Below are 13,537 nucleotides of genomic sequence, written 5' to 3'. Positions count from 1 at the left end.
AATATCTCGTTATTTATTATCCTATCCAAATCTATCCAAGCTGCCACTTCCCGCGAATGGTGTAAAATTGACGGATACAAAGCAAATCTGTACAAAAATATGCAAAAAAAAAAAAGAGAAGAGAAACAAAGAAAATAGTCGTAAATAGAAAATAAAATGGCAACAAAATTATTAATACGCATACAAAACACCTAACGGGTCTACGGTCCTTTTTTTAAATACTTGTAAACTAAAAAGAACAGCATTGGATGTTGACGGGTCTGTAATGTCACACAAGGGGGCGGGGTTTGATTACGCAACACGTTCACTTTCACGTGGTGTGCGTCCCACAAAGCCACGCCCCCTCCTTATATAGGGCCGCTCCAAGCCACGCCCCCTCAGGCACGCATCAACATGGCGCTGTGCGGAGAGACGCGGCGAAACTGGAGGAATATTTATGTCTTTTCTCTGCTTATTTTCCTTCGACTACTAGCCCGCGGCTGCCATTCAGCCCCGACTCTCGTAACACAACCTGGTAGGACCCTTCTTTGGGGTATCTGAAACGGAAATAATGTGTTATCAACTTAAAAACAGCAGGCTAGCGAGTTAGCTTGGTGGCGTTAGCGTGAATGTAGCTAGGCGGCTAACACGTCACATTAGGTCAGACAGGTATTATGTCTGTTTAGAAATATTCAAAAACTGTGTATTTTGTTCAGTCCTATCAGAGTAGAGTGATTTATAGATGTGTAGAAGAATATAGGACATGAACGTCAGCTCCGGTAGTTGAGACGTTTATATCTGTGTAAACTTTCGCATTAAAATCTTATGTGCATTACATTACCTTTATGAATTACTGCATAAAGAAAGTCGCACTTGCTGTTTTCCTACCTAAGGGCTGCAGCAAAATAAAATGAATGAATTTGCACTAGCTCTAACACGTTAATCTTTGCATTTACAGGACTGTCTCAGAAAATTAGAATATTGTGATTTTCTGTAATGCAATAACAAAAACAAAAATGTCATACATTCTGGATTCATTAAAATCTCTCAAAAAATCTCAAAAATCTCAAAAAATCTCAAAAAATTAGAATATTCTGGGAATCTTAATCTTAAACTGTAAGCCATAATCAGCAAATATTAAAATAATAAAAGGCTTGCAATATTTCAGTTGATTTGTAATGAATCCAGAATGTATGACATTTTTGTTTTTTTAATTGCATTACAGAAAATAAAGAACTTTATCACAATATTCTTATATTCTGAGACAGTCCTGTATGACGCACAAAAGTCATAGTTTAGAGGAAGTGATCTCTGCAGGGACAGGATCGTTGCAGAGAGTTATGAGGACAAACACTTACACGCAGTCAGAAGTGACGGAGTCCAGCTGCCTGTGTCATAAATTTGCTGATTAATTAACCCTCTGTCAGTGAACCATTAAACAAAAGTCTTTTGAAGTTTACCATCAATGAACTGGGACCATATAGCTGTTTAGTTGCTGACCTTTTTTAGAAATAGTCTTGCTTTAGGTAATTCCGTTTCATCTTGATTAACCTTTAACTTGGTTTAAATTAAAGGGACCTTGAAATTAATTGTTTTCTGCACATGTTGACTTCAGTAGTAGTATAATCTTTCGTGTCTAGAAGATAATTTGAGATTTAACCCTTTTACTGCACTATGGGATACATATTAGGCATACTTTATTTCTTAGGAAGACTGTGGTATGTCATAGTTTTGCTGTCAGAACTTAACACTGTTTGCATGGGGGAAAAATATGTTTCCCCTTCTTAGTAATTTATTTTAACGCACTTTCTTTTAAATAACTTATATTTTAATATGATGCACTGAGAAACTCAACAGTTTTTCGACCGAGGGTGTTTCCTGCAGTAAAGACCATAACTGTTGCTGCCACAAAGATCTCCTGTTCAGTGATTATTTATTCTGGCAAACGCCCGTGGCTCTGAATAGACTCTTTCTTTTCTTGGTGATGTCTTATTCCGTGCTTCAAGTCCCCAGTGTTCTCCTCTGAGTCCGTCCTAAGCAACGCCTTCCAGTCCCCGAGGAAGAAATGACGTTGACACTTGTTAGATAAATGGTGTTATTGAGTCAGGAAAGCTGGCAAAAATATTTGTCTGACACAATTTATAGGCACAGTTAGGAAATATAGTTGTACAGACTCTTTAAAACTGAAAAGGTTGAGTCTCCTGTACTGAAATATTTTATAATTAAACGGCTTGAAAAGTGGAAAACAGTGTTCCCAATAATTGGTTTAAAATCTATCCAGTCACCCAGGAGATAATGTAGTACAACGGTGTATGAAGTTGTAGCACATTGTATAGAAGTTGTGTCTAATTCATATGGTAAGAGTCTAACAACCTGGAAGACTTAAGGTTTAACCCCTCCACCCATCCAGGTGTCCGTGGGCAACACTGGACCCCTGTCTTTTCTACAATATGCTCAGCTCTAGATAGTTGTTGAAGAGGGCAAAAAAACAAAACAAGCTTCATATACATTTTTATTCATCCCACAGCGGGGAAATTCACAATTTTACAGCAGCATTACAGATAATATAATAGTGAAATAGAAAAACAGCAAGCAAAATACACAACGGAATTGTATGTATAAAAATATAGAAGTGAACAATTACATGAATGGGACAAGTTATGTCAGGCACGAGTGTATTTTTTCAAATCTTAATCAATTTTTTTAAAAATTGAAAATTACTGAGAGAAGTCATCTTGACTGTTTTTATTTTTTGTTCTTCATAATCCTTCAAACGCACATACTCAACTATTCAGTAAGATGGTGAGACCACGCACACCTAGTGCTTGTGTGACCGTTCTACAGTGGCAATTCCACAGATATGATACGTCACAGAAAACAGTACGATCAAATGTGACTGGAGAAGAAAACAAAATAAGGGGCGTTTTGAAGTGTGACTCACATGACGGGTTATAAAGGCAGTCATGTGCTGAGCTCAAATCTGCAGGCTGGAATTTTTCTTCATTTGTTTGGTTCCGGTTGGTTTGCATTCCCTCTGTGTCATGTTTGTAAGCAGTAAAAGTAAACGACAACAGCATCCTGTTGTTGATGCTGCTGACACTGGGAAGTGGTCTTGAAATCCTCTCGTGTGTAGCCAGCCTTGGTCAGTACAGGCGTATTTTTAAGAAAGTTTAACCACCTTTGCAAAGGTAATCTTCACAGGGCAGGATCCCTTTATATGGAGAAATCCATTTTGTTAGCCGTGTCTACTGATGAGCCCATAGTGTCATTAATAACTGTACAATAGGAAGTTTCCTGAATAATGGGAATTTAAATGTTTGTCTCTAAACTGCCTCAGTGATTTAGTCATTCAATTGTCTCTTGTGATAAAAGAAAGTTCTTGAAATGGTTAAAAAAAATATTTTATAAGAATTTCTTCATTGGAAAAGCCTTTCACACCCGGGACACAGTTTGTTTGAACTCCTCCCCTCTGGACGGCGCTACAGAGCTCTGTACGCCAAAACCTCCAGACACAGAGACAGTTTCTTCCCTGTTGCTCTGATAAACTCATCACTCATAGAGTCTCAGAGTAATCAATCACTGTGCAATAATAATAATAATAACCACAATCATATGCTGTAACAATGCACCTTTCAATAATCATGTCTACCTCATACTGCTGCACCTTTCACTTAAAAAAAATTGTATTTAATAAGAGCTGTCATTTGTCTATTGCCTATTTAGTGTACAGTGAGCGAAAATAACAGAGTCAAATTCCCTGTCTTGTTTGACCTGACTTGGTCAAATAAAAATGATTCTGATTTCTACTTCACACAATCTGTTTTCATGTAGTAGAGATTGGTAAACTGATGTGTATGCTGCATTGTTGTTTTCTCTTTAAACAGCTCCCATTGATGATTTGAAAACCCCGTCAACTAGTGTGAGTTTGACAACTTCGAGTCCAGCGCCCACAACAACAGCTGCGAAGAGCCCGTCTCCCTCTTCTGCAGATGTAAACGCATTAATCACAGTTCCAAAAGACAGCAGCTCAGAAACCACTGAACTGAAACAATCTTCAGACACACCGAAGGATACATCGGTCACCGAATTCGCATCCTCTAGCGACAAAGTGGCAGGTCCGACCAAGAACGAAACCCAAAAAGAACCGAGTGAGGCAAAGGGAAATATACAGGGCCCCACACAAGCCCCTCCCTCGGATACCACTCCAAACGCTCCTACAGTAACTACCACAGTAGCTACCACAGTAGCTCCCACAGAAGCTCCCACCACTACTGTCAAAGTTGTCCAACCAACCAAAGCTTTATCGAGTGGACCAGAATTACCATATTCTGATGACAAACTCACAAACGCACCAAGCACATTCCCTGTGGACAGCACAGACCCGCTGCTGTCCACCGACAAGCGGCCAGAAACTACCATAACTGTGGAAAATGACCCATATGAATATGACAAAGACGATGACGAAGAAGACGATGACGACACCTTTCTGGAAACTGACAATGCTGACATTAAATATGAGGAAAATGACAACACCAAAGACCTAATGGACATCAAGCCGCAGTCCAATGAGATGGATGTGACTCGATATAACGGACCAGACGTCTACAACGCGGACGATCAGGACTCGCACTTCTTCTTTCATCTGGTCATTCTAGCCTTCCTGGTGGCCATTGCCTACATCACCTATCACAACAAGAGGAAGGTGAGTATTGGCAAGAGAATATCAGCCAAAGTTTGATGGTGTGATTGCAGTTTCAAAAACCAGAGTTGACTGATTCTCCTTTTAAAAAGGAGTTACCTGTAATCATGGTAATTAAATCTCAAATTTGAGGGATTAGCTGTTTTTTTTCCCCCGCAGTCATAACCACTCCCACATCTCAGATGTAGCCCATTTTTCGTCATGTAGGGCGCTGCCATGTTGCTCAGCATGCCGATGGGAACATGCCCACCGGATGTCAATCAGTTAGTTTTGCCCCCAACTCCTTCAGACGTTCAGGCCTCCTTCAGAGGTGCCGTCAGACGTTTCCAACGGTAGATACCATTAACATGTCGGCTTGGTGGCAGAGTCACAAATGACCGCTGTGTTAAGCCAATCACGGGCGTGAAATGAAGCAATTGAGACCAAAATAGTTTATTGAACCAGGCTGTAAATATGTTTATTTCTGCTCTAAGTTCAGACATTTTAACATGGGAGTCAATGGAGATTGACTCGCTTTTGCCCCCAGCTTCATCATGCAGTAGAGCTACTGCAACGAAGCTTAGATCCGCACGAGGCTCAATGCGGAAGTATGATGGTTGGCGCTTGGAGGAAAGATTACAAACCAGGAAGTCAACACAAGCCAAGCCACCCCCCACCCCCAATATCCCTTATTAAAAGGAGCACAGATTTGTTCGTTCGTTCGTTTTTATTTATTTCGAACATGTATATATTTAAAAAAAACAAAAAAAAAGATAAGAGAAACAAATACAGGTGGGCATTCTGCTACATAAAGGAAAAAAAAACCATCAAAAAACATATTTCAGTTACATGTTCGAAAAGGAGTGGGAGGAAGTATAACCTTATTTAATCCCACCCCCTTTCCACAACTAAACATAAATTATATGCCTGTATTTACGCTTTATACTATACACTAATTTGTATAAATAAATAAATGTATATCATTTTTTTTTTAAATAACCTGTTTAATACCAAATGTAAGCTCTATCATAAATATAACTATGATATTTTTGATTGATTGATTGATTTGTTTATTTCGAACACATAAAAAAAAATATAAGATTTTAAAACAAATTCAAAACATACAGAAAAAAAAGCAACAAAAACGTAATAAAAACAGGGGGAAAAAAACAGTGTCCGAAAAGGAGCAGGTTGAAGTAAAACTTATTTAACCCTGCCCCTTTGTTACATCATAAATTAAACATAAATGTTAATAATAAATAGCTGCAATTACCTAATAGGCTACCAATTTTCCCATTAGTTGTGCCTTTGCACCTAACCAGCTAACAAACACCATATTGCCTTAACATAAATCCTCCTCAACCAAATAACTTCCCAGAACTTCCTTTTTGTACCGTTTTTTAAATTGATTTATATTTGTACATTGCTTCAACCCATCACCCAACCCATTCCATAAATCCACTCCAACAACTGAGATACACATGCTTTTCCTTTTAGAATGAAAACATTGTTTTTTGAAATTAAATTTTCCTCTTAAATTATATATTATTATATATTATATAAATATACTATGACTATGATATAAATATAAATATGATATAAATATAATACGTACCGTATATCTATACAAACATACAAAGACAACATGACGAAATAGCAAAACACACACAGCTGGTGATCTTTAAACACAGTCTTCATTTTTATACCTCAAATAAACTATGTCTTTTATATTTATTTTTAAATTGTTTTATGTTTGTACATTCTTTTAACTCCAAATTCAAATCATTCCACAGTTTGATTCCACAAACTGATACACAAAAACTTCTTTTTGTTGTACGCACAAATAAAGATTTGAAGTTTAGGTTTCTCCTTAAATTATAACCCCCTTCCCTCCCAATGAATAATTTCTGAATGTTATCCAGTAGCGAATGATTTTTTTGCTTTAAACATTACTTGTGCAGATTGAAATGCCACTAAATCCATAGTTTTTAATACTTTAGATTGTAAGAATAGTGCGTTAGTGTGATCTCGATATCCAGCCTTATGAATGTATCGTATTGCTCTCTTTTGAAGTACGAGTAATGAGTGGAACCTGGTTTTATAGTTATTGCCCCAAATTTCTGCACAGTAAGTAAAATAGAACAGAACAGCATTTAACATCCAAACATCACAATGATTTGTTTTTCCTCTGACTGGGCCATTTTAGTATCTGTAAGGTGCACGTTAAGAGGGCGAACAAAGAAAAAGGTTAGTTAGTAAATCAAACATTACTCTGGCACAACCATAGATAATGTAAGAGCCAGAACATTCTCTACATCCTTTTATAGAGCAGATATTAAAGCTTTATGGCAGAAGAGAGAGTCACCATCTCATGAAGTGTTGCTTTCAATTCTGAAGAGAGTTGAGGAGATTATGATCTGAGTAAACTGTAACAGGTTTACACCCTGTGTCCACATAAATCTCAAAATATTGCAATGCCCTTATCGGAGCTAATGCCTCTCTTTCCACATTGGAGTTGTTCGGCTAGTAAGAGCTGGACTCCTGGGGGGAATGTGCAACTCCATCTTCTCAGTCTTGGGGCAGAACAGCCCCAGCTTATATTTGCCAACGCCCACCTACAACTGAAAAGGTTTACTAATTTAGCGAGCAGCCAAAACAGGGTTAAAGGAAATCAAAGCTGTACTTTTTTGAGAAGCATCTTAACAAGCACGTGTACACGCAAACTTAACTCAGGGTCGAAGGCGGCCTCAAGTATGAGGTGCGGCAGCTGAAGAAAAGCTCCTGCAAGATTGTTGGTAATAGCCTACCGCACCCAAGATGACCAACTTGTAAAACGTGTTTTACAATGGATGACAACAGCAAGTATACGAGGCATCAGGTGCATTTTTCAGATTGAATTGATATGAAACTACAATTTTCATATACATGTTTGCACAAAGGCACTAGCCAATAAACCTGGAACAAATCAAATTTCCTGACAGATTTTCCAGACCATAATCAGTTTGTTATCCACATGCAACAAGTGTTCTGCACCTCCGGTTCCAGAAGTCCCTGCTTCTCTGAAGTACTAGGAAACCACTGTTGAACAGGTTTTTCTGCATAAATAGCATGCATAATTTGAGGAGGAGCAGGGAGAGGCTGAAAACAAGGAAGGGAAAGTACGCATCAGCCATTTCAACTTTTCCTCTGTATGCTTAGATAAATATCCCAACGGGGCATCCAAGTTGTGTAAAACTGAGATCTTGCGCGGTACCAACAACATATGTTAATGCTAGTGTGCAGGTGCTCTGTGTGGATTTGAAAAATATCCTGTTGTGTCCTAAGCTAGCTAGCTTATTTATTTATTTCAGATCCCCATTAGTTGCTGCCTCAGCAGCCACTATTCTTCCTGGGGTCCAACAGTACAAATATACATTTCTATAAAACTTTTACAGTACAATATAAAATGTTAGTTGAACAGAATAAAACAAAGTAGATAACAAGTACAAAGAACAACAACTAAAAAGAAAAGCAAGACAAAAAAACAAAAACAAATAAAAACAAAAGATAATAATAAGCAGAAAACAATGAAAAAAAGAAAATAAATTTTCCTAAATGAAAAAAACCAAAATGAAAAAAACAAATGACAAATAACAACCAAAAACAGATAGATTAAAGATAAATCCAAGTACAACTAAAGATAAATAGGTTCATACTAAATGATGCAAATACAAAAACAAAGAAACGTATTTCTTTTTTTTTTTTTTATTATTTTATTTATTTATTTAAAAAAAAAAATTTTTTTACCTTGTCTGCACACATATTAATGATTGATACCATGACAGTAGAAACCAAAGGAAGAAAAAAAAAGAAACCATTATTACTATATTTAATATATATACATATATATACGCATACATATGCGTACACATACATAAATATACACATACAAACCCAGTGATTTATTTATTTTTTTTTTTGGGGGGGGGTGACGACATCCACTGCCAATCCAGGAAGCAGGAACACACGGAAACACACGTCAAGCACTGGAAATCTGCAACAAAAAACCACAAACAAAACACGAAACCGGCACGGAGCCAACCAAAACATGAACTGCAATCGACCCAAATCTTGAGATCTGATCGCAGTCTGAGCTAAGCTACCGCTACCGCTACCTAACCCCAAAAACTACAGAGCAAGCATGCAGGTGAACAAGCCAATGTGTATGTCTATGTGTGTGTATGCGTGCGTGTGTGTGATAAACCAAACAAAGCTCCACCTGAAGTGTATCTAGAAGAAGAAACGTATTTCAATAGAAGAAAATTTAAAAATAGTGAAAATAACCGGAAACGTCACAAAACTTCAGCAAAATAAAATACTTTAAATTAAATGCAGAACAAGAAAATATGTTTATTTATATAACACCTAACTCAATTAAATCAATAAGCTAAAACCATTAGACACAATCTAAAACAACCAGTTTCTTTTGAACTTCCTTTCTTAGACGTGGGACCTAACAGTCAGATGACCCTGCAAAATGCAGCCATCAGGGGTACATGCTTCCTCAGAGTCGTGATCTTTCCTTGAGATTCCTCCATGTTTTCTTTTTCTTGCCTCACAGTCTCCCTCTGGGGCTGCTGACATAATTAGCCAGGATACCAGGTGAAAGAGTCTTTTTCCAGTCATCCAGCAAGGCAGTTGAGGGACCGCGTACCATGTGATCAAACACAAAATCAGTCCAGTTAAACAGTGCTGGTCTGAGCGACGTCTGCTGCAGTTAGTAAAGGCCAGGAAACCCCTCCTCCCAACACGGTCCAGCTCAGTACACTAGGGCTGGGGATCGATTCAAATGTCAAGAATCGATTCGATTCTTAAGATTCAGAATCAATTATCAAGATTTGATTCGATTCCGATATTGATTTGGGTTAGTGTTATTAAAACTGTTTTTTGAGCTGTTGCATGAATTATATGACTGTAGTTATGCAAAATATTACTACTAGTATTATATTGAGATTACACAGCAAGTATTGCAGCTAATGATGCTGTAAGGACCAATCAGCTCCCAGAATGCTGATAGAACTGCTTTCAGAAACATCATGTGGGTCAGAATTACCAAACAGATCCAGGGAGGAAACAGAGACGGATGAAATTCGGTTTTATTTTTTCCCACATTCCGTTTTTTTTTGTTCCATTTTCGGTCTATTTTGGTTTTTAATTTTTGAGCATTTGGTTTTTAGCATTTTTTGCAAATGTAACCCCAAGACAGTATATAAAGTAATGAAATAGACAATTTATGCAATTATAACCTAACACTTTAATGTTTTCATACCTTTAAACATATTTAAAGGCAAAAACATGGCACCAGTTATTCTCGTGTCCAACAAAACATTCCTTTTTTGGGGATAAACAAAAGAATAACCAAAAGTTGTAATGTAATGATGAAAAAAAAGAAGAAAAAAAAACAAAAATAAAAAAAAATCGATCTTTAGACATATGAATCGATTTTTAGGAATTAATATGAGAATCGATTTAGAATTGGGAAATCGATTTTTTCAACATAGGCCTACAGTACACTTAGGCCGCAAAGATTTCAGGCATCGATGATATCGGACAGTGGGTTCTTTACTATGGGGGAGAAATTTAATTAAAAAAAAAGGGTTTGATGTAAGGTTTGCCCCCTGATTACTCTGAATATGCTCTCACATGTATGTCTGGACTTCACTGCTGAATCAGGATTCTAATTATGCAGTCTCATCATCTTTTGTGGAGGCCTGTCGACTAAGAAATAATTTCACTTGATCAGCACCTATACATCACACACTTTAATTCGGTGTCTCCACCCCCACCCTGTTTCAGATCCTCCTCCTGGCACAGAGCCGACGGTGGAAGGATGGCTTATGTTCCCGTAACACCGTGGAGTACCACCGCCTGGACCAGAACGTGAACGAGGCGATGCCGTCCCTCAAGATGACCCGAGACTACGTCTTTTGATTGACGTTCAGTGAAATGAAACCTTCTGGCCCTCAGGCCCGGTGATTTGCATTGTCAAGATGATATATGATTTGTTGTGGAGGCTTTCTCTCGCTTTACGGGCCAGATGGAGAACAGGGGATATAACTTTCTTTCTTTTTTGGTCTTCTGGCCTTCATCTTTGTTTATGGTATTTAAATGTAAATTGCTGTTTTCTTAATTGATAATTTGATTTATTAGGGACCTTGTGTTGGAGGGTTTCAGCCTTACGTACCTGTTTCTCTGTCTTGAAGTGTCTTAATTTTAATGCTCCGTCTATAATTACACAACTGTTAGTTAGAACGTCATTCCAGATGATCGGGGTTGTTGAATTAGATGCTTATTTCAGCCGTAGGCGAGGTATGAATTGACGCAAAGAGCACTTTTAGTTGCAAGCATACTCGCATGTATACAATGATCAGTCCAAAATTTGAAACGAGACATGTTGGCACTGGAAAAGTTTACCGGTATGGTAAACCGGCAAACACTAGCATTAACAATTACATTTGTTTTGGCATAAATCTTACATATGTTCTCCCGAAAAACACTTATTTTGGCTCCGTTCATTAGCTGCTTTATATTGAAATAAATTCCTTAGTTGGATTTCCAATTTGACTTTATTTTGTGTAAGTAATGTTAACTCCTTAAGACAATGTGGCAAATTGAGCTATACATAAAATATTACATTAGGGAGGGGTTCGGGGTAGATTTTTACCAACAGGTTTTTTTTTTTTGGTTGAAAGTTTTATTCTCCTTAAAAGGTACCACCTCCACATCTATCTGTCAGATTTTGCTTTTCCGAGATGCTGCAGGTGGCCGTTTGTTTTATGGCTTCAATGAAGTCTTTGTAAGCACGTCTTAATTTACATAAAATTAAACTGTTCCCCTATGTTCACACAGCTTTAGTTTTTATTGCCCGCTGCCCCTTACTTTAGGAACTTTGCAATAATTTGCATGGCCTGATGTCTACGAGGCCATGGGAACACAAGACAGACAAGAAAATATAAACAGTCCATTCTTGTATTTATCACAGCGACATGTCTGTTGCCATTTAATGCCTTCACTTTTGATGCCATAGCTACATGAGCTCAGATATATCAATCTCTTGCTACCCTGTCGGATGTTTTCAAGAGTCTTGTCTGTACACAAGGTCTGCAGTGGATATACAGATTTGCACTACGCTGTTCAGTTATGTTCACTATAAGGGGAAGGATTCCCTGTTGATCAACACTGCTTCTGCAATCAACAAACTGTACAATCTCTTTATTTCTTTCCCCAATAAAGCACAAATTGTATAAATGCTCCCTTTTGTAATTTTTTTCGGGTGACACCAATGATGACATGGAAGTACTCTCCTGATAAATGTGTTTGTAATGACACGAATATTTTTTTAATATGGTAAATGTGCCGATCTTAATTTTATTTTATCTTAATATTTTCTTGCAAAACTTTCTCTTATCTAAATAGGCTCAAAAGTCTTTTTCATTGAATCATGGACAGATTAGGCTGCGACGTTTAACACTTGTGCTGTCTTTGGGTCAAAATGACCCAATTTTTCTATCATTCTTTCCTCCTGCCATGCTCTCTCCTTCCTTCTTCCTTTCCTCTTTTCCTCCTTTTTTACCCTCCTTTACTCCTTTTTCTTCCTACCTCCCTTTGTCATTCATTCCTTTATTACCTTCTTTCTTCCCTCCCTTCTTTCTTTCCTTTTCTCCATTCCTTCCTCCCTCCCTTCTTTCCTTTTCTCCCTTCTTTTCTTCCTTTCTCCCTTCTTTCCTCCCTTCCATCTTTTCTCCCTTCCTTACTCCCTTTCCTACTTCCTTCCTTCTTTCCTTCTTTTCTCCTTTCTCCCTTACTTCCATCTTTCCTCCCTTCCATCCTTACTCCCTTTCCTACTTCCTTCCCTCTTTCCTTCTTGTCTCCTTTCTTCCTTACTTCCTTCTTTCCTTCCTTCCATCTTTTCTCCCTTCCTTCATTCCTTCTTTTCTCCCTTCACCCTCCCTTGACCCAAAGACAGCACAAGGGTTAAAAAGCAATCTTAGTCAAATTCGGCGTCAGCTGTAACACACAGACTCCGCCACTAGGGGGCGGTATGCGCTCACAAATAGATGATTAAGGCTGGATGTTGAGCGATCCAGTGACCGCATGTGCAGGAGACAGAGCAGCAGGCGCGTCTGTTTCAGAGGGCGACTCACGAGTAAGTCATTTTGGAAAATGCGGAAGATTATAAACTAAAAATCCAACCCTTGTATAACTTTTTCTAATGTGTCGTGCAAATGATATGTAGCGTGCAGAGATACCACGTGGTTTTACTTTAACGGCACAAGACAAAGCAAGACGTCCTTTTATCAGCTCAGTATTTACGAGTCAGGGTGAAGTCATAAGGACGATTTCATTCCACAAATCCTTATCTGCAAGTGTTCTGAGCAATAAAATGAGTTAAATAAAAACAGAACAAGTGGTATACAGAGCTATGTGAGTAAATAAAGATAAAGAGAACTCAAAGAGAAAAAAAAAAACTTAAGGAAAAGGATCCTGTGTGTGTGTGTGTGTGTGTGTGTGTGTGTGTGTGTGTGTGTGTGTGTGTGTGTGTGTGTGTGTGTGAGAGAGAGAAGCTGGGTTGTCATCTGCAGTAATAACCGGTTCTTAAACAAATCTGGTAACTACTGACTCCTTATTTCAAATCCCTCCACAGGATTTCTACTACAATAAGATCCAGACTTTGATTTGGCCATCCAAAACACTAAATGTATTCTTCTCTGAGCTTTGACTGGAAAAGGATGTATGCTAAGTAAACTGTTATGAACTAAAAAAAAATCATGCCTACTAGGATATTTTTCCATATGTTTGTGAGGCTTAGATAACAGAGCCAGATTTCTTTAAATTAAAAAA

The 13,537-nt window shown here is 37.9% G+C and overlaps 1 protein-coding gene across 1 annotated transcript; it reads left to right on the top strand.

Annotated features, from left to right (window-relative positions):
• Nucleotides 1-378: 378 nt before the first annotated feature.
• c14h5orf15 (chromosome 14 C5orf15 homolog) lies at nt 379-11,947 on the top strand. Its single transcript, XM_061740512.1, has 3 exons — nt 379-514; nt 3,864-4,681; nt 10,493-11,947. The coding sequence occupies exons 1-3, from the start codon at nt 394-396 to the stop codon at nt 10,625-10,627; spliced, it is 1,074 nt and encodes a 357-aa protein (XP_061596496.1). The 5' UTR covers nt 379-393; the 3' UTR covers nt 10,628-11,947.
• The last annotated feature ends 1,590 nt before the right edge of the window (nt 11,948-13,537 follow it).

Source organism: Cololabis saira, chromosome 14 (assembly GCF_033807715.1).
Source record: "Cololabis saira isolate AMF1-May2022 chromosome 14, fColSai1.1, whole genome shotgun sequence".
In the NCBI taxonomy this organism is placed as follows: domain Eukaryota; kingdom Metazoa; phylum Chordata; class Actinopteri; order Beloniformes; family Belonidae; genus Cololabis; species Cololabis saira.
This window is presented reverse-complemented; position numbering and strand designations above follow the sequence as displayed.